Consider the following 25,206-nt stretch of genomic DNA (forward strand, 5'->3'; position numbering starts at 1 on the left):
TTTATATTTATGTTAAGTACTTTCATTTAATGATAAAAAGAGTTGCATGTTTCGATTCTTAAATCTCTGTGGGTATGAATTTGATTTTATAGCACATCGCATTAACTAAACCCAATGTTGTTTATGATGAAGCTGATTAAAATTGCAAAATAGATACAATTTCTTTGTAAATAAAATCATTGATATTTTTAAATGACAAACAGAATCCTCTACTTCCAATAATCCAAATACAAGCGAGACAAATACACTACTTACCAAGAACATCTCACCCGATCCATCTGCCCCAGATATGCTGGCCACCTGTGGATTGAAACCATCCATGTTGGAATCCATCATCTGTGGCTTTCGCCTTTTATTGGGTGGTGACTCAAAGTCACTGCCATTCCCCATGGATTCCAAGCGATGTTCCACTCCATTATCTGTATGATTGTCAGAGCGCCAGGACACTTCAGCGAGGCCTTTAATGCGCAAGTCCTCCGCCGTCCGCAAGAGGGATGCTAAATGGGACTGGAACCAATCAAGAACTCTGTCATCTAAGGTCCTTCACAATCAAGAACAACTCATCTGTTTCCAATCTTAACACATTTTAAAAACAATATTACTCACAATGAGGAACATACATTAAATTTTTGTATGGTCTCATTCAATTCTTCTAGCATTTTTTAAGTTTCTAACTTCAACTTACTTCAAAATACTAAAGGTAAAATTTTTTATTAATCAAATATTATTGCAAATTTATTCACAGTGAAATTCCCCTGATTAAGGTCCACATGTAAAAAAATATCTTACCAAAGCTTTTAAAGCTTATTCATACCTGATAACAAATACTTCTTAAGTATGCAAAAAGAACAAATGGTGATTTTTTGCAACAATCAAGACAATACTGCCGTAAATACTGTTATGCATTGGGAAACAGGTACAAAAAGGATAGACCAATTAACTAAATAATTTTATTTATTTACTAATTATTAAACTCCTCAGTTAAAATAATTTAATTACAGTATCTGTCAAATAATTTATCACTCTTTCATTAAATCCACAATTTACTCTTCTCACTGGAGCTAGGCTCCACAGTGGCTCTCTCTACTGCTCGTCTATTACTACGCACCTGTCTCAACACACTATTAACGCACGTGCAAACGTGCATCCACACCCCCCCCCCCCCACACACACACACACACACACACACACACAATCTCTCTCTCTCTCTCTCTCTCATGCCGCAGACCGACATCCATTTTAAATACCTGTCAAGTCCCAAACTAGAAAGATCTCGTAAACCCTCGAAAAGTGTAGCATCTTTAGATTCCCGATATCACCCTAAGCTCTGAGAACAATGGTGTCCTAGTTATGCCACTTCACACAGACAGGACTCTGCGAACATGCTAAACACTGGAGACACAGGGAGAGAAGCGCCGCTCCTAATCGGATTACCGCAGAGGGACAGGCGCTACCTGTCCGGGAGTTGGGGCCTCCCCATGACCCCTCGCTGTGTTGGTCAGTACAGAATGGGTCTGCCTCGTTTCCTTGCATCTAGTATCCCTGTAACACTACCCCTTCCTTCAAACTATTCATCCCAAATACATAACAACGTACTGCTGTTGCCCATGCTATGATGACATTCTATGCACCTGGCAATCGTACTGAATATGGCCCACTTCTTGACAGATGTAACATCGCCGCCGTCCTCCAACTCTTCAGGACTGTAGATCTGCTTTGAGATTATTATGGACCTTGTTTTTCTGTATTTGTTGCAATGGTGTCTACTTTCTCATCAGGCAGTCCCGCTGGGTACGTTTCCATTCCGGGCACGTCCATTGAATATGCCCAAATCCCTGGCAGAAGTAGTACCATGGGAGACTTCCTGCCCTTCAAACCTGTATCTTTTCCTTCTCTTTCACCGCATTATTACACTAATGGCCTTCTTTCTTCAGTTTCCTCTCTTGATTGCAGTTGCGCTGAACATGCCCTCGTTCTCGGCATGCAAGCAGTATGGGTGACCTCTAAGCTTACGAAGCTATGAGCCATTTAACCGTTTTCTTATTGCCCTGAGAATTTTATCTTCATTAGTACTGGAACTGGTATTTACAGCGTGGTAAGGTTCTACCACAGTTTGCCTCGCCCTGATGCTCATGTTTCTTGAAGGAATTTGGCACCTTCACTTTCCAGGGCATGAACAAAAGCACTGCAGTTCTTGTGGCAGGCAAAACAACGACGAAAGTGTGATTAAATCATTAAAAGAAATTCGCTGGGGCCCCGTGAAATTCACAGTGGTCCCATGCAAATTCACAGAGTGGGGAAGAGGGGGAGGGCAAGAGTTTAGCACGTGTGTTTTAACCGACACAAGTCATCTCTGGATAGGATGCTTGTATGTTGTATACTGCCTGTATTTTGGGCTATATGCATGCAATAAGGAGAAAACTTTAAATACCTATACAGAAATTTTCCATGAAACATAATTTTAACATTTACGTTTTTCACAATTTGGCAAGCGCAAGTGGGCCCCCTCAGTGAAGGGCTGCTTAATTCCAAGGAATTCCCTTCAGGATCCACGACCATGCAGTCGGACATAATTTCTCTTATAGTTTTGCTATTGGTTTGTTTAGGCTATGCATACAGCCATCATTATTGGTTATATAAGTATTTGAACTAAAAAATATTCAAGCAACTGTAAAATCCATCAAAACTATTTAATTTCTTACAATGTATGTAAGAAATGATAACCACATCTTGGACAGAGTGAAGTCCCACAATGAAAAATTACATAATTATTTTGTGATCACAAAATATTTTGTAGTGTGCATTTTCTTGTGGTGATAAAAATAAATTTAAAATGATTTATTTTTATAACTAGTCTAGCCAGGCTTACTACCTTATATCTTATTTATCTTTTTTGGTTCAGCGGTCAAATTTAAGTTGTTCAGGACCTAAAACTCGTGCCCAATTGTCTATTACGGGAAATGTAAAAATTTTACAAAATTTCAAAGGTTAACTACACACCAATTCTTACTTAAGTTTACATAAAGCAGTCATACACAGATTACAGGGGTCACCAATTTAAATACTAATATTTAAGACATGCATTACCTGAAATAACTTTTGTGCGTTCATTGACAATTTGACCGGGTGTTTACGAGATGATGTTAAAGTTACATTGAACAAAGTTACGGGTAGAGATATCTTTTAAGTGTTCAATTAAAAAGTCTTCATATAAAGTATATATTCACTGTATGCAGTCTCATACACCTTTACCTGTAACAATTTTTTAACGGAGTTTAAATAGAATATTTTTAAGTATGTGAATATGATTTATACATAATATATAATAAAAATATATAGCATTTCAGCTTTATATTTATGTTCAAAATCACAATGACTAAAATTATGTTATTCATAAAATTGGTTGTCTGTAAAGTCGGTTTAGGGACGATAGTTTAACGTGACGTCATAACAAAACATTAATGAAATGATTGCAAACTTTTATGAATAAAATTGAATATTTTTTATTGAATTATCACTATTTTGTATGGATACAAAGGAGTGAAATGAAATCTACAATTTAATTGATGAATTTACTTTTATTTGCACTCATTAATTCAAATATGTTTATTACTTTAACGAACAGATTATTTTAACTATAACTTTTATACATGTTTGCTATTTAACTTCTTCCAATCTGTGTTATTCTGTTAAGGATAGGACGATGATAGGAAAAGTAGGAAATGAATGGGAGTGTTTCAAGTTTAATGTGCCTCGAAAAAGTCAAATTGATGGTTGTTCCAATCGAGTGGAAGAGAGATAAATGCGGCGCAAACGTACAATGAGCATAATGGGACAAAGCGTAACGGGACAATGAGTCATCCTTTTTCATGCGTGCAGCCGGCGTTCATCGATTTATTCGACGTTGTCACGTCAAAAACTTCTGCAGTCTGCATATGATTACTCAGATCAGCATCAAGGATCATGTTACTCAATACAATATTTTATAATTTTTTAAAATCAAAATAACTGAATAATAATGTGACTAAAGACCAAAAATTTTAAACAGCATTCAATAAATTTTAAAAGTTATATTTGAAATGTACAGCAATAAAATGACTCAAAGAAAATTCATTTATTAAATTAACAAGTCATGCCATAATTTTTTTTTTTAGACATATGCCCCTAATTTAAATTTATTCGAATGTGGGGCCATTCGCAAATAAATATGATTTTATTAGGTTCTACAACCATTTTCTTACTGCTTAGATGCTAACAACTTATGCCACGGGATGTTGTGCTTCGTCCTCGAAGCCACAGCCTGGCTTGTCTAGCAGCGAAGCGAGAATGCTCGCAGCTGTGATGACTTCAAACAATGGCAGGGTGGGGATGAATGACATGGCCTTACTAGAATCTCCTGCTAGCTTATACGTTTGGCAACTGCAGTCTGCCCCTCCCCCCCTTTTTTCATTTCACGGAACTTCTGTGATTATCTTACCCGGGAAGGCCCAAGCCTAATAGAAAGAGAGGTTCTACGCAGGACAGAGACGGAGATACGAGCAATCCTTGCTACATGAACAGTACCAATAGCACAGACATGCAGATTTCTCAGACAGTGGAGCGAACCCGGCACCGTTAAGTCACTAGAATAGTCTGGTTACCCTGTATATTTATGATAAAAACTGAATTAGGATAGTCTAAGCCCTAAGGATTAACTATTATGTTCTTTAAATTTTACGTAACATTATTTTAACACAAGACAAACTTCAAATTTGATATAACACATAGTTATAGACTTTATAACTCACTACTGTGAAGTGTTAAAACACATAAAATATTTCAATTTGACAAGAGCTCGCTGTATTAGCACTCGACACTGTTCTAGTTAAGTATAAGTTTATTTTTTTGGTACATCATACTTACTGTATCAACACATGTTTACTCTAATAATATATGCATCCCACTTTTTAGTACGAGAGCCCACAACCAAAACCATGTCTCATCGTTTTACGTCCAAAACAGTAAAATATTAGAGTAGATGATCCTGAACCCGACCAGGTAGTAGTAAAAGTCACAAACATCACAGCTTCACGGGGGTCCATTTCCGCCATGTCAAAAAAAAAGGCAGATGGTATTATTACAATATGTCTGATATTAAAAATGTACATAGGTTCTGTTTTTTTATTATGAAAATGTTTGTTTTCAGATATTTTTCACGTAGTATTTGACCTGAGCGCATTTTGAAAAGTGTCAACAAATTTTACCAAATTGTATCAAAGCCATCCGGTTGAATTCTTTATTTATACTTATTGAATAGCTATCAGGATTATCAAAATAATGTCTTCAGACATTTTCTATGTCAACTATAATTACAAAACTGAAAAGAATATTCTTGAGTCACCTGGCAAACACCCCGGCACTTATACTTTCACGGTGAGAACTGCTATTTACTTGTTATGCTCTTATGCCTCGATACATTACAGCTTATTCAGCAGCAGGCTGTTTGGACCATGGAGGTATTAGTCTATGGAGTAGGTGTAGAAGTTGAAGTCAACAGGTCAGTAACTGGATAGCAAAACAAATCGCATTTGTATAAAGTCTAATATGCTATAAATTTTTAAATAGCTTAAAAAGAACTACCTAGAGAAAATCGTAAAAATGCCATCATGTACTGCATATCTCTAAACAAACATACCGTGTTTTATCACATAATCATCGCACATTTTATAATAAATTCAAGTTTGAAAAGTAGGGGTACGACATTTATGCGGAAAAAAAAAAATATTTTGTTAGGTAAAGATATAAAAGTGGAGTATACAAGAGCACGCCGAACAATTTAAATTAATAGGTTGCAACAAAAACCTTTCTTCAACTTTAAATAGAAAAACAAAATGCAAATGCAAATGCGAGCCTGAACTAACGCATAACTATCGTCGTAGTACACACTTACCACCAGGAGTGTGGGCTATCAAATATATGTAGTTAAATCTGCAGTTGAAAGAGAGTGCGCGTTGCATGCAAACGATGAGATATTGATATTCGACTACATATGCACGCTCTATACGGGAAGCAACATAACCAAACATGAATGATGCCAACGAGCGCTGGCTACATTTTTATAAGCGATACACCGCGGCGACGCAGACGAACAGATAAAGGTTATAATATAACGTTTAAAAAGTCTTTAAAAGAAAATATACACATCAGACAACTTTGTATTTTTGTTAATTAAATAAGTAAGAGGTAATTTCCGAATCAATATTAGATTTCAAATTTAAAATACATTGTTTTATAAGGTAAAGAAATCTACACAAAATGCTCGGAATCTAATAGTGGGACCAAAAACATCATGCAACGTTTACGCGAGAGGTTTTTTTTATCCAAATTTTGATGCCCTAAAATATTGGTGCGACGATTATGCGATAAAAGGGTAATACCAACTAGGGTTCTAAAATTTCTGGAAAAATTGAATCCAGGAAAAAAAACAGATAAAAACAAAGAAAAAAACCAATTTTTCCGAAAAATTGGAAAAAATATATAAATTCAAATTTAACTTATTCAATATTATTAATTATTGAATCGACTTTCATTGTTATAAATATTTAAGTAGGCTATTATGTTTTTATTAAAGGAAATTTAGTAGTTTTCAGTTTTGTTTGTTGGCAGTTGGCCAAACTTCTTTATAAGACAATCACTTGTGAGAGTTGAGACATTGTTGTAAGTGTTGGGCCTACTGCAGCAAGATTGATTACTTTCTGTTTGGAAATTAATTATATTACAGTATACATTTGAATTTTTAATATTTTTAATTGATAATAATATATTTTTGAAACAAATTACAAGTTTGTCCCTCCTAAAACCAATTGTGACATCTCTAACAAAGTCTGAATCAGACAGTGCACTTCAGTCTGATGTTCCACATTTCATCTCTAAGTTATGTAAAGAAGTAATATCTTCATCTACAGCATCACCCTTGACGAAAAGCGAAGAAGCCAAAGTTGTGAAAGTACTGCAAAAACGCAAAGACTTCATTCTGAAGCCTATACACTGTGCTGCAAACTTGCTTGATCCAAGATACAAAGGAGTTATGCTAGATGATGATGAAGTGCTGTCCGCCATAGATTTCATCACCAAACTAACACCAAATCTTGGACTAGATGTAACTTCTTTATTATAAAATCTTGCTGAATTCAGGACATCAACAGGATTTTGGTCAAGAGATGCTATATGGAGCACAGAAAAACATGTTACACCAGTCATATGGTGGCAGGGTTTGTGCACTACACAACCTCTATCTCACATGGCAGTACGATTATTGTCATTACCACCTTCATCTGCAACCTGTGAACAAAATTGGTCTCAGTTTGCTGCAATTCATTCTAAAACTAGAAATCGCCTGATTGCAGATAATGTACAGAAGCTAATGTATCAGAAGTAACTTACAATTTAAAGAAAATACTCCTAGGCGGAGGTCTTGTCCTAAAGTACATTGTAATTCGTCATGTGCCTGTCAACCAGAACATGTTGTAGATGGACAAAGTCAGGAGGAGGAATCAAACATTTCAGAGTCAGACTCAAGAGTCATCAGAATTAGATCTCGAGATACAGCCACAGGTGATATAATGCCTAGGGCCTAACCTACCTACTGTCTTGAGTGCCTACTACAGGAATTGTATGTACATGTTCATTTATACATTCAGTCTTTTTAAAAGTGTACTTATGATATATTAAGAAACAATGCTGAGCACTATGTAACCATGTTGTTATAAATCATTTTCATCAATATGAAAGTAAAGGGTTTTTATATCTATCTATTAATTTATATAAATTGTTATTTTTTTCCAATTTTTCCATAAAATTTGTGTACTGATGAAAAAAACCAAGTTTTCGGTGTATTTTTCCCAATTTTTCCTGGTTTTTTCTGGTCTCAAGAACCCTAATACCAACACATCTGCAAAAAATTAGCATTAAACTTAATTATAACCAAACTTTTTTTGTTATGCACATTGAAAAAGGAGGGGGGGGGGGGGGGGGGGTGTTCTCATTTTGACTTCAAGTATTAACATGGCAAAGATTGTACACACATGAACTCCCTTACGTCTTACCACCATGGTTTTGACAGTTGTAACGATGCTCACTTAGATAATCCATAGGCTGTATTTTACCAACTTTATCCTAGTTTCGTTTTGTGCCATTTATTTTAAAAATTCCTTCAACTTCAGTATGATGGTTTCAATTAAGCTCTTTATTAATAATCTCAGACTTTTAAGGTTGCAACTTATTCATTGGCTTGTAACACAAACCTCAATAGAATTTTTTTAAATAATTTTTGAGTATAAAAAAGTTGTCTTAATTAAAAAGGTGCTGCAAAAAATTAGTATTATATTAATTTTTTCTACATCAGAGAAAGTTATTTTTTCACATCCTAAAATATTCAGGCGTAATTCTTTGTTACCGATCAGTACAATTTTGACGTAATGCTTTTTTACTGTTCAGTATCTTTTTTTATTGTCATTAAAACAGTCTCAAAATGGAAGGTGCTCAAATTTTCTTCAGAAATTTATTTTTGCATTAATTGACCCAAATATACTAGCAAAACAGATTTTCAGACGGTAAACTTTATTTTTTCTCACTTTTTTATTTTTTCAAATGATTCCCTGGATATGCACTATGCTACAGGCATCTGAAAAATGTATTTTCAGTAGGTTTGATCTCAATTTAAAAAAATCCCAAAAATCAGACGTATTACTATGATACAGTTCAGCAAAGTTTGTTGAAATTTTTGAAAATGCTGTCAGGTCAGACACAATGTTAAAAATTTCTGAAATTAGTGTTTTTTTTTTTTGTTTAGTGTAATTGAATCAATTGATTTTATACTGTTTTTGCAATATTGCTAGAAGTAACAAATTTTGGTTGTGGGCTTTAGTACTTTTTGCTTCACCCAGAAAGTGAGTATAATCATCCGAATAGACATTAAAATAAAATCACTCAAAGCATTACTTTTCCAACTTGAAATTTTTTGTTATAATGAAATCATGACATCAAAATACAAAGCTTTAAAAACAGCAAACTTACAAAACTGCACTCCAGAAAAAAATGGGAAAAAATCTTGTACTTACATGATCAACATTAATTTCCCCTCTGTACATGAACTCAACCAGAGCTTTGATATCAGCAAACTTAACGTCCTTGAGAATCACTATAGGGTTTTTCTCCTCATACTGCGAGAATATTGCATCAAAGTAAGTACTGCATGCAGACAGCACGACCTGAAAAAGCCACAAGGTTTTAGTCTGAAACAAAAACATGACTAAGCTTGTTTAACTGACAATGTGGACTTATTCCAATGGGTTTTTCTTTTACAGCCAAATAAAGGAAATTTTTAAATTTAAAAATTTTTTTAAGAAAAACACGAGAAAAAATATTTTCCATACCATCAAACGGGATCAAACATCTCAACATAAGCTCTATCTGGAACCCCCACAATACGGTATCCCATCTTAACACTATAGGTTATCACAGGCTTTCTTAAGAAGGATTAAGCAGTATGACTTTGTTAGTTATAATTTTCCTTTTGCAGAATGAAGAAGGAAAGACAACAGCCTGTACTGAATACAAAAATGATATTTTATAAACCTGAAAAATTCCAAAACCTGGTCATTAAATCAACTGCTAAATTAAATAATCAAATTCTTTTGGAGAAAATTATTCTGTGTTCAAGAACAGTCTTCTATGTCAGAGATATCAACCTGTTTAAGGTGGTTGTAACAAGCTAAAACCTGTTTGAACTGGTTTGAACTTGTTACAACATAACGGCACCTTGCTGACCTCACTGGTACTTGTTACAGTGTGTTTAGCCTTTCCTGAGTGGATGATTTTCAAGTTGGTTGTATGTATTTAAAAATTATTCATTGTTTAGCTATAATAATGCTGTTATTATTTTATATATTCATGTTTAAATGTGTCTGAATTTTTCTTTTTCCCCTATATGAAAACTGATATTACGAGAATTCATTGTTGTAATATATTAAAGAAAACAAATCACTTGTTTAGAGACAGGAAAAAGCTCAGAAATCTCACAACATGGATGCCTGAATTGTGTTCACACATAATCAGTGGCTCAAAAATTTGTGATAAATGTACAAAAGAAATTACTATGTTAAATGCACAGTCCCTAAGTGACAAAAATGTTGAAGATGATCATTCTCACTCAGAAACATTCTTCGACAGTGACACAGACTTTACAACAAATTCAGAGGTTGTTCAGTCACTTAATATATCTCTTGGAACAGTTGGGTGAGTCTCCCATTGCAAAGAGAGAAATGAAATGAAAGAAGAGAGGCACATCGAAAATAAGAAAAATTTCCTCAACCATGAAACATAATCTTGTTCCTACTGCTGCTGAAAGTTTTTCATCAGAAAATGATAATGATATTGAGAAATCAGAAGTTGTCAAAAATCTCAAAAATAAACTTTCCAGGTGTATGAGTAGGATAAAAAAGCAAATGCTTCTAACATGTTTACCTTAAAATTGGAGCATTAGAAAGATAATGCACGAATTTGATGCCCCAAACATGGTCAGGTTATCAAAAAGAGAAATTGTGGGCCAATCAGATTAAATTACACAATTATGTACGGTACCGACACAGAAAATTATGGAACTTACTGTATATTATACCAAGCTCTGAAATTGGTAGAGAAAGTGAAGAATTTTAAGATCCATGTTCTTATTGGTGGGACCACCTGGCTGTCTTCCTCCCACATTGCACACCTTCCACCCTTGTGTATTATTTCAGTTGAATATTGAACATAATTTAGGAAGGATCAGCTGATTGTATGTTTTACAGGTATTTGAGGCCATGGTGAAGCAGTTTATTTATAATGTATTGTATTTCTTAGTGTTGAATCATTCTTGGTAACCATTAGTTTTTTTTTATAAAGACATTAACTCAATAATTACTTATTTTCAGCTAATTGGTTAGGATTTAAATAGGTATTCATATTTTATTTGCAACATTTCTTTTATTTCTTTATTTTCAATTGCTTGTGTACAAAAAATTTTCGGGTGGTTACGTAACTATGATAATAATTAGTGTGGAAACAATGAACTTTTTATGCTTCCAGGAAAGTTGTCTGTGAGAGGGATACAAAATGGGAAGGAAGTTGAAAACAACTCAGGGAGATTTTCTCTATTATAAAGGTAAAGTTACTATTTATAGCAAGGAGTAATGAACAATTCAAATTCAAGGAAAATGCTAAATGTTTTGTTTTGGGAATGTTTTTTTCTCTAAGCTTTTATACAAAATGTCATGTAAGAGTTTTAATGTGTGGTTTAGTTTTTGTTTTATCTCTGGTGGTAGTTGGTTGTTCAAAAAAAAAAAAAAAGAAATAATGTAAAAGGGAGAGAAGATAAAATGATTTAAGTTTGAATTGTAATTTTATTTTATGAAGTTATAGATGTGACTAGTTGTAAAATTGCTGGATTGTAAGTTGTTGAAATAGCTTAGGAAATTAAGATTTGTCGAAGTCCTTGAGGATAAACTTTATACTACAGCGACGTGAAGCATGGTGCAGGAGAAAGATAAGGAATAGATGTTGAATTGATGAAGCTACCAGACGACTACTGGTAGTACTGTGCCATCATCGGGACGATGAAGTGTCGCAGGAGTGTTCCATCTGGTGTTCGTGTACTGCCCACATCGGTATGAATTTCCAGGTATTAATATAGAGATCACTCTACCAAAGGACCGGTTATATAAAATAACTTCTATAAGGTTGGTCAGTTGGTTGAGATATGGAGAACTGTAAAATTTTACTATTTATAATTATTTCAACTGGAGTCTTACTCTAATATAATCATTATTGCACTAGTGAAGGGCACTTTGTTTATAATAAAATAGTAAGTAAGAAGTCAGTGAATTACTAGTAAGGATGAGTAGTAGTTTGATACCCGTATGATTACCATTTGTTTAATGTCTTCTTTTAGTTGTTTTATCTCCACTTGTACAACCCCAGAGGAAAAAAACTCCGACTGAGTTAACTAAAGCTTGGCAAAAATAAAATCTTTGTTTATTCAATATTCGTAAAATTAAAATAATAATTTATAGAGTATTAATATTAAATTTAGGAAATGAAACCAAATATCTAATTATTAACTCCGAGTACCACCTACCTTGAGCATACAATCTGGTATAATAGAAATATTATCCAAAATCCACTAAAGGGAGTTGAACACTATGTAAAAAAGTAACCTGATTGGTCAATGTTAAGAGACTGTTTGACATGGTACTGAAAGGTCATGTTAGGAAGGGGTCTAAAATAAATAATAATTTTAATGCAGAAGAACAATTTCATGGCTTGGAATTGGGCTGTGCAGATTTGTAAACATTTTCAGACAAAACGTAAATTTTGTGGATCACAGTCATAACATGCACAGTCGTACAGAGGACAGAGTCCTTCAGTTTGTACAGTGACAGTGGGATATTATTTTATATATCATATTTCTTCAGTTTTTCAGTACTAGTGAACAGAAAATATTTTTTGAGCAGCAAACTTATTCATGGTATTTTGTTTGTAAATAGGAGTACGGAACTGTGTCTTGGTAAAGTATGACCATTATACATTTTCGTTAGATGAATAAATAGAAAAAACTTTTAGCTGAACTCTTAATATAACATTCTTTAAATGATTCATGCAATGAGCAATTTTGATTAAATACAATATCTAGGACATACACCACTGTAATGGTTTAAGCCAGAAAGTTATATTATTTACAGTCAAATCGAGGTTAATAGTCTGAACTTAAATTTTTTCTTTAATTCCCATTAAAAATGCACCTGTTTGTATTTTTGTAGCAGTGTTGGATCAACTTTAGCAGGACTGATTTGACATAGTAAAGGGCAAAGGCAGTCATGGTGTCTAGTACACACCAGTTTACCTTGCCTAAAAACAGGGTTGGAAAAAAAAAACAAGTTTTTTTCAAAATCAAACCAACTGTTGTTTTTTTTTTGTTCAAACCAGTTTTTTTTATTACATTAATTATTTTGGTTCTCAGCATGTTCAAATGAAAGCCATATAACATCCCATTTTCTACCACCACTCATGTTGAACAAGAAAAGTTATAACATCAAAGAACTGAAGTCCAGCAAATCTGCACACCTGACTGGGACTTCACCACAGAAAGGGTATTTCCTCACAGAAGGAGGATTCTACATAGAAAGGGTGTTTCCCACAGAATAGAGATTTACAGTAGTCATGGATTTCCTAAAAAATAGCAATTTTTTTAAAAACTAAATTTCCTACTTTTTTACACTTTGGACTACAATTTATTGATTAATTTAATATTAGAGAAGTATTTAGCTGGGTATAATTTACAAATTATTCAGATAATTTAAATGACAATATCTTGATTAGTATTTAATCATTTGTTCCTGTAAATCACGTGAAACATTAATGAGCAAACTATTATTATTAGAGTGGAATTAGAGCTTTCATTAAAATGTATTAAGATATTCTAATTAAAAATACTTTTTTTTTAAATTTGGATTTTGAAGAGAAAAACACTTGATTTAAACCATGGTTGGATCATTGTGGTTTAAATCAGAAAACCCTGCCTAAAATAGTGAAAATAATGACTTTCTAGTTTCCAAAAATTACCAAAGAGTGAGTGTGTTGTGTTTTCAAACTTTTCAACCTACTAAACTTTGAACTATGTTTGATGGGCATTAGATTCCAGGTAAAACTCAGTTTCCCTCATCGTTTGAACTGCGAGTGAACTTGCCTACCATTTAATTGTTAAAATTTAAGCCGTGCCTTTCTGTGTCACAAAATTTCTCTGTGAAAATTTGTTTTGTAAAAGACTTGGAAATTAAACTGGCCACAAATAAAATAGTTAATTTTTACCTTTACAGTAATGCCTAAAACAAATTTATAGTGTCTAGAAAAAAACTTGCGAATTTCCATCCTAAACCTTAGATGGTGGTGCCCAAGATCATTGTGGACCTTCAACACATATCCATAAATCACTCAATCATCATCCATCTCAATCTCTATAGCAATGACTCCTTAGTCAAAACCAGGCCAGTGGATATGGGGTTCGACAAGGTTTTTGTCTAATGTGATCTTGGAATATGTACAAGTTAATCAGGAGACAGTGTCTCTTGAGTATTTACAATGTATACCTAAATATTCACACATATACATAGACATGATATAATGTAACCAACATTTTTTGAATGAAAAAATTAAAAAATTGTGTGGATGTGTGCGTGTGAGGAAGATGAGAGAGTTTTTACCACCCATTAGTTGTTTGATTAAGAGCTTGAGCTTTGTTAAAGAAATCTACCCACCGGCCATCTGTAACATCTACCATACTTCAGACACATGTAAATCCTGCAGGGATACAAAACAGAAGGTCGTAATGATGGTGTACCTTGTGTGCACGCAGGGTCTTTCCCTCGCAGGCGAGCGTGACGTCACAGAAGCTCTCCCGCTCCAGCAGCTGGCTGAACATCACCTGTAGGTTGTTGTGGTGGTACTTCCACCGCAGACAATACTGCTGCGACAACATCTTCTGCGAGTTCATGGCCTTCCTGCCCACCAATCTTGACTCTATCTCAGTTGGCAACAGGTCCTTCTCCAAGTACTGCGACGAGTCACACCACTCGCTCTCGCACTCAGAGTTTCTCGACAATGGCTCGTCTTTGATGTGCACCTGCAAACGCAATTGGCACATCATCACTTCAACACCAACACCCATGATAACAAATTAACACTGCAGGGGAAAAGAATTATAAAATTAAGTTCTCATTTCCACCTTAGATAAATAACTCAGTTTCATATGCTACAGGACAGTAAACATCATTGCACTCATACATTTTTATCCTGAAAAATAATAACAAGTTACTGAGACAAACTGTTATTTCAGAAGCAGATAAGCAAATGGAATAAATTTTCTACAATACTGACATACAGAAGTGATTAGGAGATAAGAGCCTACACAAAAGTAATAATGTCTAATACTGTGAGAACCAGTGCCTCTAGCAATAATGAAAAACATATGAGGAAAATGGTCAAAAGTAATAATGTCTAATACTGTGAGAACCAGTGCCTCTAGCAATAATGAAAAACATATGAGGAAAATGGTCAAAAGTAATCACTAATTTTCATAAGAATTTTTCTCTAAAAATCTACTTTTTTAAATCTTAAAATAACAATTTGTTTAACATATTTATGGAAATAATTATTATAAATAGTACTTAATCAGTTAACTCAAATATGTATACAACATTTCTGATCAATAAACAACAGAAACAATTTACAATTTAGGTTGGTCCTCATCACTGTGTTGTGCGAGTTGCAGTTAAATGATAACCAATAAAAATTTTCATGTCTAAATATTTATATATTTAAAGCTCAAAGAATGTTGAAATTGTGGATACATGCAGGGTGGCATAAGTTACTTGAAACACAAAAACTTATTAGTCTCAATCAGTAAGTCCCACACTTTTGAAGTCCAAATTATTTTAGGTCTGGTAGATAGTTCTGTGTGAAGTGATGTCCGAAATACTGAAACTGGTGATGGAAACTGAAAACTGAATGTACTAAGATATGGAAGATAATACAATTGTATTATTATATTACTGTGAAAGAATCATTAGATTGCAGTTGAAAGAGGAACATTAATGGATACATACTGCCATGATTTCTAAAATATTACACATGTCCGAACAAATCTATAATAAAATTTCCCTGACTTCTCCTTGACCAAAATTTCAAATTTATCTCACTATTTTATTTTATTATTTAAATTTTTTTTTAATTTTATGAAAGAAATAAATACAATCCAGCCCCCACCATTTCCATAGCTAGCCTAGTTCTCTATCCATTTTCTATATTTCTTTAAAATTAAAAACAGAACATTTACATCTTTAATACCTTGCAAGATAAAGCATTAGCAACAAATTTACAACATGCATGGAGACAATCAAAATACAAGAACTATTATGAGAAAACCATTCAGTGATGTTTCAATTATTACACACTTTTAAGCAGATACCATGCAGGATAATACCCATTTTTAAGCAAAAAAAAATACCCCTTAAAAATAAATATACATAGGCTACTTCGAAATGTCAACCATACATGCTACAACTAATACTGTAAAGCAAACAGCATAAAAACAAAACATATTTGGGGAGAGAAAAAAGCAAAAGAAAATTTTTGTTATCATCAGATTGCATGTAGAAAAATTCTATTATTAGGTACCAGTTTCAACATAGTGTGGTTAGCTATATTTTACAACTGGCCAAAGTCTGAGTCATTGAGTGGCCTGTTCCCCATTGTAAAGCCTCAATGTTTACCACTCTACTAATTATTTTTCAAGATTTGTTTTTCAAAAACTAGATTAGCTAGAATAAAAAAAAATACTTCATAAATCTATTTCTCCCAGAAACTGTAATAAATTTTCCCCATCACCTCACTGCCCTCCTCCTCCCCCCACCAAAGAATTGATAATTGTACAGTTTCTGTATGCGAGCTTTAGCTCTTTGAAACAAAATAAAATAAATAAATGAAATGAAAAAATCAGACACCTTGACACAAAGCTGGACACATTTTCAATCTACAGGCCACATCTTTTGAAACTATACTTGAAACTAAATTGAACCTCACCTTGTAAATAAATACATTGACAGAACCAAAAACATACTTCCCAATGAATTACAAAGCATGAATTACCATAACTGTGTTTAGTAGGCAGTCATGAATTGCAACAAAAGGTAGTTATGGTTAGGTCTCAATATAAATGTAAAAATATGCACAAGCATATTTTTACATTTATACATACAACATTTATTTTGATGAACCTCTATTTTGTTAACACTTTATAACTTCATATGTATGCCGTATACATAGATGAGTATAAATAAATTTGGGGAAATAAAATTTTCAGAATATGGAAATGTATTTAAATGAGTTTCATTGAATACTCTAGAACACACAAAAAAAGCATAAAAAACTCATGAAACCACTAACAAATAACACGACACCTAACACAATATGCTGTATGGTGTCACAAAAAAACATGTGTGTTTTATAATGGTAACTATCACCCAAGAAAAAGTTTCCTTTTAATAAAATATGAACTCACAAACATTTTAGCTCATTTGCATAATAATTAGGGGTCCCTCAACGGTCTTGAAAGGTGCGGATGAGTTGGCTAAAATTAAAATTTTACATAGGTATGTGCTGCATACATACCTCAACAAATGATTTTGAAACTTATGTCCTTACCTAACTGGTGGAAGTGAGAGTACAAAAATGTTAAGGGTACAAAAGTTTCATTTAATAACTACCATTAAAGATAAGTACCGTAAGCAATGCCATTAGGTACAATACATATTGCAAGTCACATATTTTTTTACATTTTAAGAAGTTCTTGGCGGTTCATCCTTTTACACTCTTTTCTATGCTTCTCAACAACCTGCAGTAAGAATAGCCTTTGCGATTCATCCTTTGTTGTTGAATTGAGTTGCTGAATTAGGGCAACACCATGCTCTGCACAGTCACTGACACAATTTATGTTTTGAAAAATCTTGTAGCAATTTGAATAGTTCCAGTTCTGCCCAGGTTTTAACCAGTGCTTGTAGAAAAAGAAAGAATCATAAATGGCAGCTGTTTGAAAGAAAGTGGAAAGGAACTTAATGAAGTCTTTCATGTTCAAATAAGTTTTTCTTTTTCTTCGGACAACAGAAGTCATGAGAAAATAGACAGGGATGCAAACTCTGGACTTAAATACCATGAGTACCGAACCATCATCTTGAGACCAATCTGGCTAATCACTTCATCATCGTAGACAAATAGCATTTGAATTCATAAAATGTTATTGATTGGTGCATAGCTGCAGATCTGCATGTAAACCACAATTTAAAGTAGAGAGAGATAACAAAATGGTTGAATAGTTGAATTCCTTGGAATTCATTACAGTTAAATAACAGTTCAATTTTCATTGAATATATTTCCTTAGCGATCTGGCGTGCTATATGTAGCGCACCAGGCTTGCGAATTTAGTCTTTTGTCCAAGTTAAAGCCAACCATTAAGGATGTAAGATGCAGGAACACACCATAGTTATTCAGAAGGTGTTTTATTTTCAAATGCTCACAAATATAATATTTCACAGCATTTATTGCTAGAACAAGAGGCACTTGTGGAAGTTGTACCTCATGATGTATGAGTTTTTGTAGAAAAATCTTATTGACATTTGAATATCAGGTTCATTTGATGACCCAAGACAAGCATTAAAAAGGTCTGCCCACAGCACTTTAGGCATATGGTGCCTGCAAGATAGCCATAATAAGTTTCTTCCTACAGCACTCTCCAAAGGATAACAAGCCCCACTGAATTTTCCATGATCTCAAATGTTGAAGAACAGCATCAACTGATTGATGCCTGGTCTGTACCTGATGCCAGCTTGGGTCTCCTAGTAGTTTAATAGAACCACCCACAAGAGATGAAGTCAAAACAGACAATTAGTCAATATTAACAGGTTCTTCAATAATAATATCCAGTAAACACTTACTATACCAGTGCACTACTAACTTTGAGGCACAAAAATTTGCTTTTTAATTTTCTCTGTAGGTTCCTTTTGATGGATCTGGACCCATGCACATGTCCTCCTAACTTCCCTCTAAGTCCCTTGAGTCACATGAATAAGGTTCATAAATCTTGGAAAATTGGGGGGGGAAAAGGGGAGTTTGTGTGACAGCATGCAGTCTGCCTCCCCTCCCTTTACTTCAACCCCCTTGCACTAACCATCCAGATGGAAAGATACAGCTGCTCCAGGCAGGATGTGTTGGATCGAAACGAAGGAGTTCTTTGTGCGAGATCATGGCCTTTTTTTTGTCCCTCTTTTCACTAGGAGGCAGGGATGATAATTTTAACTAACATTATAAATATGAAAAGAATATCTTACAAAATCTTATATTAAAAACAAACTACCATAAATTGATTGTTACACTTGTGATTAACATGATTTTAAGGTGTATACTATCATGAACTGTAGGTTTTTGCTAACACAATTTCAGCCCTACATCAATTTTAACTCATACATCATATCATAAGTAGTGTGCAACTGAAGCCAACTAGAGAACATGAAGCACCTGTGCTACCTAAGTGCTATGTGACTTGTTTGTAGTGGAATTGCGGTAAAAGTGGGGCACTCTGAAGTCATATTTAACAAATAAACATGCCCTCTATTGGGACATTCTGTACACGTGATATGACCAGAAATGGTTTGGTGATAACCTAGAACCAATGTTTAAGAACCAGAACGAAACCGAAAACCAGGAAAAATTAGAACCGACACATCACAGCATTAGTTTTCTTTTGGTTTTTCAACAAATTTGTGTGTTCATGATCTGCTTCCGAAATAGCACTATTTGAATGAACACTTGTGCACTTTCTCCAATTGTGAGCTTTCATGACAAGTGTTGATGGACATACCTACCCGATGGAAGACGTGCACTAGTTATTGTGTTAGAAGACTGGCCTATTAACCAAATTTTTTCTTTACTCCTTGTGGCCATGGCCATATTGAAACACTTTTAAATGCAGGAGCAGTTGTACAGCAAGTTGACAACTCTGCTTCAAACTGATGACTGAAAACATCTCTCGTCCCCCTTTTATGTATTGACAGAGGGACATCCCCGAATCTGTTGCAGTTTGTTTGACTGTACAACTACATTGGCTAACTGAGTAGAGGACCTCAAAAAAAATATTTTCACTTTGAGAAGTAAATAAATTGCAAACATTAATTCTTATGCTAAAAAATATATATTGGAGATTTTTTTTGTTTTTGTTTTATAAACTATCCTAACTATATTTGTGGTCCATTAACAGTTCTGGCATTGAAATAAAATCATTGAAGACCCTCTAAATATTATGCAAATGAGCTGAATTTTTTAAACAGTTAATGTTTTATTAAAAGGAAATTTTTTTGGGGGCAATAATTCACATTTTAAAACTTTCTCTATTAGTTAGAAAATGTAATCCCTTTCCTGTAAAAATTGTGTACGAGTTAAAAAAAAACTAAAAATATATATGACAGTGCACCAGAAATTAACTTTAAATATCCTATTGTAATTAATTTTGGTATTTACATATTGCCACCAGCAAGGTTATTAAAGAAAAAAACACATTCAGTGAAACTGAGGGAGGCATTGGTCATGACCAATAATAATAAACTATCCCAACATTTGCCAGTAGTGATTAAAAAAAATTAATTCTCAACTAAAATCAAAACAGCTCCACCAAGATTTTAACTCTGGTTATCTCAAATGGAGTCCATTGTATTTCAGCTGCTCGAATCACACTGGCCAGTATGTTTGCACTGTTGAATATTAGAATATAGCAGTGATGCAGGATAGGCAAGCTATTGTGTACAGGATGGCATGGCATGTTAAATTCTACCACTCCTCAGACAAGTAACTTAAACATGGTACTTCTAGTATCAAATGTTCAATTTAAATTTTAAAAGAATACTTAATATGTAGGTACTTTTACTTAACAGTCATTAACAAATAAATAATGAAAAAAATACAAGAATAAATATAATAAATATACATTTTTTGAAGCAGAAATATTTTTTGTAAAAAAATATTTGATGACTGTAAAATATAAAATATATCTGTTACATTAATAAAACCTGCAGATAATTTTAATGAACCGTTTCTAATACTGTTAGGAGCCAACAGGGTAAGTCTTTGAAAAAAAAAAAAGTCACTTTTTAACACAACATAATACAACACATTACTCTATTTCAAATAGAATGTTTAAGGAGACTAAAACATACTGACCAAAGATTCTTAAACATTCAATAAAAATTTTTACCCTACGCAAGTATATCACAAACTATAAATTTTGATAAAAAGTTTAAAGTTTCTACAACAGAATTATTTTCTTCAGTTATTACAAATAGGAGATAATGTATAGAATATATAGCATGAGATTAACAATAAAAATTAATATGCATTGCTTAAGTGGTAAAAACATCTGTAATAATTGCAATAAAAACAAAAATAAATACGAGGAGGGTGAAACTGAGCATTCAAGATAATGTGACCTCAAGTTAACAATGCACTTTGAATAACTTGGATACCAACTGCTGAGCTCATTAATTGGGTCATGCTCTAGATAACTACAAAATTTTAATGCACTACACCAAATACTGCATCAAAATAAATTGTACAAGAAGCCATGCACTTTCTAAAAATTAGTCAAAAAAAGGTGTTATACATTGAAATTGACAAATTGGGAAGATAAATTGTACATATAAATCTACAAAAAAATTTGTACGAAAATTCACAAACTTTTAACTTAAATCAAAGCTGATCACAAACCTCCACAAAAAAAAGTATGTAGTATTGTTTAGTAAAGCAATATCTTACATTAAATGAAAACTTTGTGTATCTTCAAGCTGAGCGGCAGTTCAGAAATGTAATTAAACATCTCCTGGAGTACACAATTTAATATTTGGTCTAGCTAAAAAAAGATTTATGGATAACATGACCATGTTGCATTGAACAAAGGAACATATAACCAAAAGGATCTTGCTAAAATAAGTACATACTTACTAAAGAAAACAATACTTTTTTAGTACCTAATATTAGTTAGATATATAATTTATATACACAAAATTATTTAAAATATCACTGATTTGAGTTTAGAAACTAAATAAAGCATTTTTATCAATAAACCTTACCCATGAAAGGATAATGATAAGCCAGAAAAAAGTACTCTGGGCATGAAATTATAACTTATTTTGAAAAAGTGGTGCTGCAAATGACAAAAAATAAGTTGTAACACATCATTTACTAAATAAATTCAGTACTCATATAAATCTACCTTTATTGTTTCCACGTTGTGTGTTGTAGAATATCTTTACTGCCACACTTGGAAACAAATTTTGAATGGGAAGAATCAATAAAGATGAATAAAATTAACTAATTTTATGCAGCTTTTGTTTAACTGTATTAAGTCTTTGAGAATATTAGGTCACGGTAACAGAAATCTTACCATTGGGTATAGTAAAATAATTAGTGCTCAATAATGAGTATGAAGATTTTCAATCTGGTCATGGATGGGAGATTTCGTACTGTAAAATAATTGTTTTCGTTAGTTTAATTTTTTTATTCAATTACCATTATTGATTTTTCAACTTAAAGAGTACTATATTTCCAATTTTTAGTATAATAGACCAACACCAATAATTCTTAAAATGTTACTAAAACAAATTTCAAAAACTTTTCCCTTTTTATAATATAAAAATATTTAAACAGCAATGCACATTTTAAGTACAGGCAATTTTACAAAACATTATTTTAATTGTTAGATTTTAATATCTTTTAATCTTGAAAAAATGCTGCTCTTCACATCTTCCTGCAACTCGAAATGTGCCACTGGAACATCTTCCTTCATTTAAATGCTCAACCCACGCATGTAATCCAACACACTGGTTATGTATCTATGACTGACAATTGTTATTTTAATGATTTTTACATAAAAATACTGAGTTATATTATACCTTCTTCACAAATACACTACAATTCAACATTTTTCAAATTAAATAAAATCAACTTTGATAAAATTCTTACGTCACGGCTTTTCCCAGAATTAATAATAAAATTCCAAATCACTTTTTTTTAACACTAGAGACATTCCTGTATTTAACCTGAAAACAGCGCTGATAACTTCCTACTGGTTTATGTGATATCACCATTTATAGCTTGCATTACAACACCTGTGTATTGACGCAGTCCCCGCCATTTTTTTGATTTTCTGTGCGGGTCTGTTTTATGTTTTGGCCAACTTTGTAAAATTGTGAAAATGGTCAGTTATATGCATTTTTATCCTATAATATTTGCTACTGAAGTTGCTTGTACAAGTGACGAACTTCATAACTGAACGGCCCTCGGAATAGACTGGTGTAAACTGGTTGGTACGCTACATGGTTTTTAATTCCTAATCAACCATTAGAAATATTTTACAGTATTTTTAATGTAACTATTATAACCTTACCAACCATCCACAATAGTTTGAAGTTTTTTTAATGTAGCTATTTTAATAAAATTGATCATTCTGTAACAGTATCACAAATATGTAATATTTATACTGAACACGCACGAACGCCACCTCAGAATGAACTGTTGTGAATGCTAGGTTTTCCGATCCTGTGTTTCTCCATATATAAGACCATTTATCTGAATCTATGTGTTAGCAAAAAATGGCGGCGACTGCGTCAAAGCATAGGTATTGTAATGTAAGCAATGAACGGAGATTTATCAGAAACCAGTAAAGGAAAGTCATAATTTTACAAAACATAATTTTCAGAATTTTATTAATTTACGGAAAAGCAGGACATAAGAATGTTACGCCACTTTTTCAAAACACAAATTTTTTATCTTCTTTTTACTAAGAACAGCACTTTCATTGTGTATTGTAGGGTATTGTCAGATATTAATTACCATTTCTGTTTTTAAAAATACAATTTTTATCATTCATGGTTCTTAATCCCAAAACAAATGCAGCCTAAAAGTTATCAAGAAAAGTCACTTTTGAAGCCTATTTTTTATAATAATTTGATCAGATGCATTGGTCATTCCAGGAAGCATGCCAGATGAATGATGGAGACTTAAAAAATAAATAATAGTCTGCAAGTAGGAAAAAAAAATGAAAATTACAAAAATATTTTATCAAATAAAATCTCCAAAAGTAATGACCCTACAACTCAAAAAAAAAAGTTTAAGAATATTGACTTACTAACCATCCTGAATTCTAGCCCTTTTTTGATACTAACAATATCAGTTAAATTTAAAACAAACTTTATTCAAGACATGCCATGACATATAAATGAAACAAACAAAATTTCAGTACCTTAAAATTTGTGGCAGAATTATTTATTTACCGACAGTGGACAGTATATTATTATTCCTGCTATAAAATAGTGTTACGAGGCCACAGGGCAGCAGCGGCTCGGCTAGCCAGCCAGCTGGCTCGTTAGACCACGGTCGGGGCATGGTCCATTAGCACTAATCAGTTTAGCAACGACACTTCACTATCCTCTCCTCCCACCTTTGCGCTTCTTCAGCGTATCTGGAGGGTTCGGCACGTTCCCAGAGCCCCACCTGCATAAAGTGACGTAACCAACCGCCATTGTTTTGGGAGCTTCTGGTGTCATGACGACCCTGATGAGGCAACACTTCAAAGGCCATTCCAGAAGGAGGCTGAAGGGTATAAAAATAGCAACACCAACCTCCGAAGCAGTGAAGTTAAGAGGGCGAGTGACTCCTTGGTGAGCGAAAGCGGATGACAAGCGACGGTCTTTGTGTGCGGAAACTGGTGCATTAGGACCGTGCTGTGTGCGACAGATGAGTGAGTAAGTAGTGTGAGGCAGTGTGTTGGAACAGAGGTGCGAGGTAAGAGACAAGCAGTAGGGAGAGCCACTGTTGAGTCAAGCTCCAGTGGCGAGAGTAAACTGTGGACTTAACGAAAGACCGATTGTGGACCAACATTTTAAGTGTTGTAATTTAATTAATAGTGTAAATAGTATACGAAAAATAAAACTGTATTTACTTAATTGGGCTATCCTTTTCGAACCTGTTTTCCCACATGTAACCATAGGATACATTTACAATTGCATTCAATGTAGTAAAACAGCTTAAACTTGCTTTGTGCTTATCAACTTCTGATTTAGTATTTACTCAATACATGGTTGAATTTGTAGTATTTACAAGTACATAAATATCATGAAATTAAAAAAGCATACACTACACCTTATTTTGCATAATTAATTGCAAAGTCCCATTTTGGGAACCTGCCCATGACAAAAACTCAACAGATTACAGTGTTCAATCTTTCAGGTTCCAGAACATAATTATTTTTCTCAGATACATGAAACATTATATATTAAATAAAATTATTGAAATATTTTCATAATTTTGATACCAAAATAAAGTTTCATAAATTCTCTTAGAGAAATATAGCAATCCATTTAGTTATTATTGGTCAGGGGGCAGGCATTAGCGGTTTGGAATCTCGCGCTACTGCGCACTGCGTCATGTGGAATGCAGGACGCTCGGATTCGGATAAAAACGGACTAACTCACCCGCCTGCTTGACACAGTAAATTTCGCCGGTCAGCACAGACAATAATTTTATGACTTGATGTACCCT

At 33.5% G+C, this 25,206-nt stretch overlaps 1 protein-coding gene across 12 annotated transcripts in view; it reads right to left on the bottom strand.

Annotated features, from left to right (window-relative positions):
* LOC134530981 (zinc finger and BTB domain-containing protein 40-like) overlaps positions 1-25,206 on the bottom strand; it is a 121,384-nt gene that overhangs the window by 45,235 nt on the left and 50,943 nt on the right. For all 12 annotated transcript variants that reach the window (XM_063366382.1, XM_063366375.1, XM_063366373.1 and 9 more), the window contains 3 exons: positions 14,411-14,692; positions 9,099-9,248; positions 256-507 (listed from right to left, as the gene is read on the bottom strand). In XM_063366382.1, the coding sequence (XP_063222452.1) occupies positions 256-507; positions 9,099-9,248; positions 14,411-14,563 (555 nt within the window). In that variant the 5' untranslated portion in view covers positions 14,564-14,692. The remainder of the gene's footprint in view (positions 1-255; positions 508-9,098; positions 9,249-14,410; positions 14,693-25,206) is intronic.

This window comes from Bacillus rossius, chromosome 3 (assembly GCF_032445375.1).
Source record: "Bacillus rossius redtenbacheri isolate Brsri chromosome 3, Brsri_v3, whole genome shotgun sequence".
NCBI classification, from domain to species: domain Eukaryota; kingdom Metazoa; phylum Arthropoda; class Insecta; order Phasmatodea; family Bacillidae; genus Bacillus; species Bacillus rossius.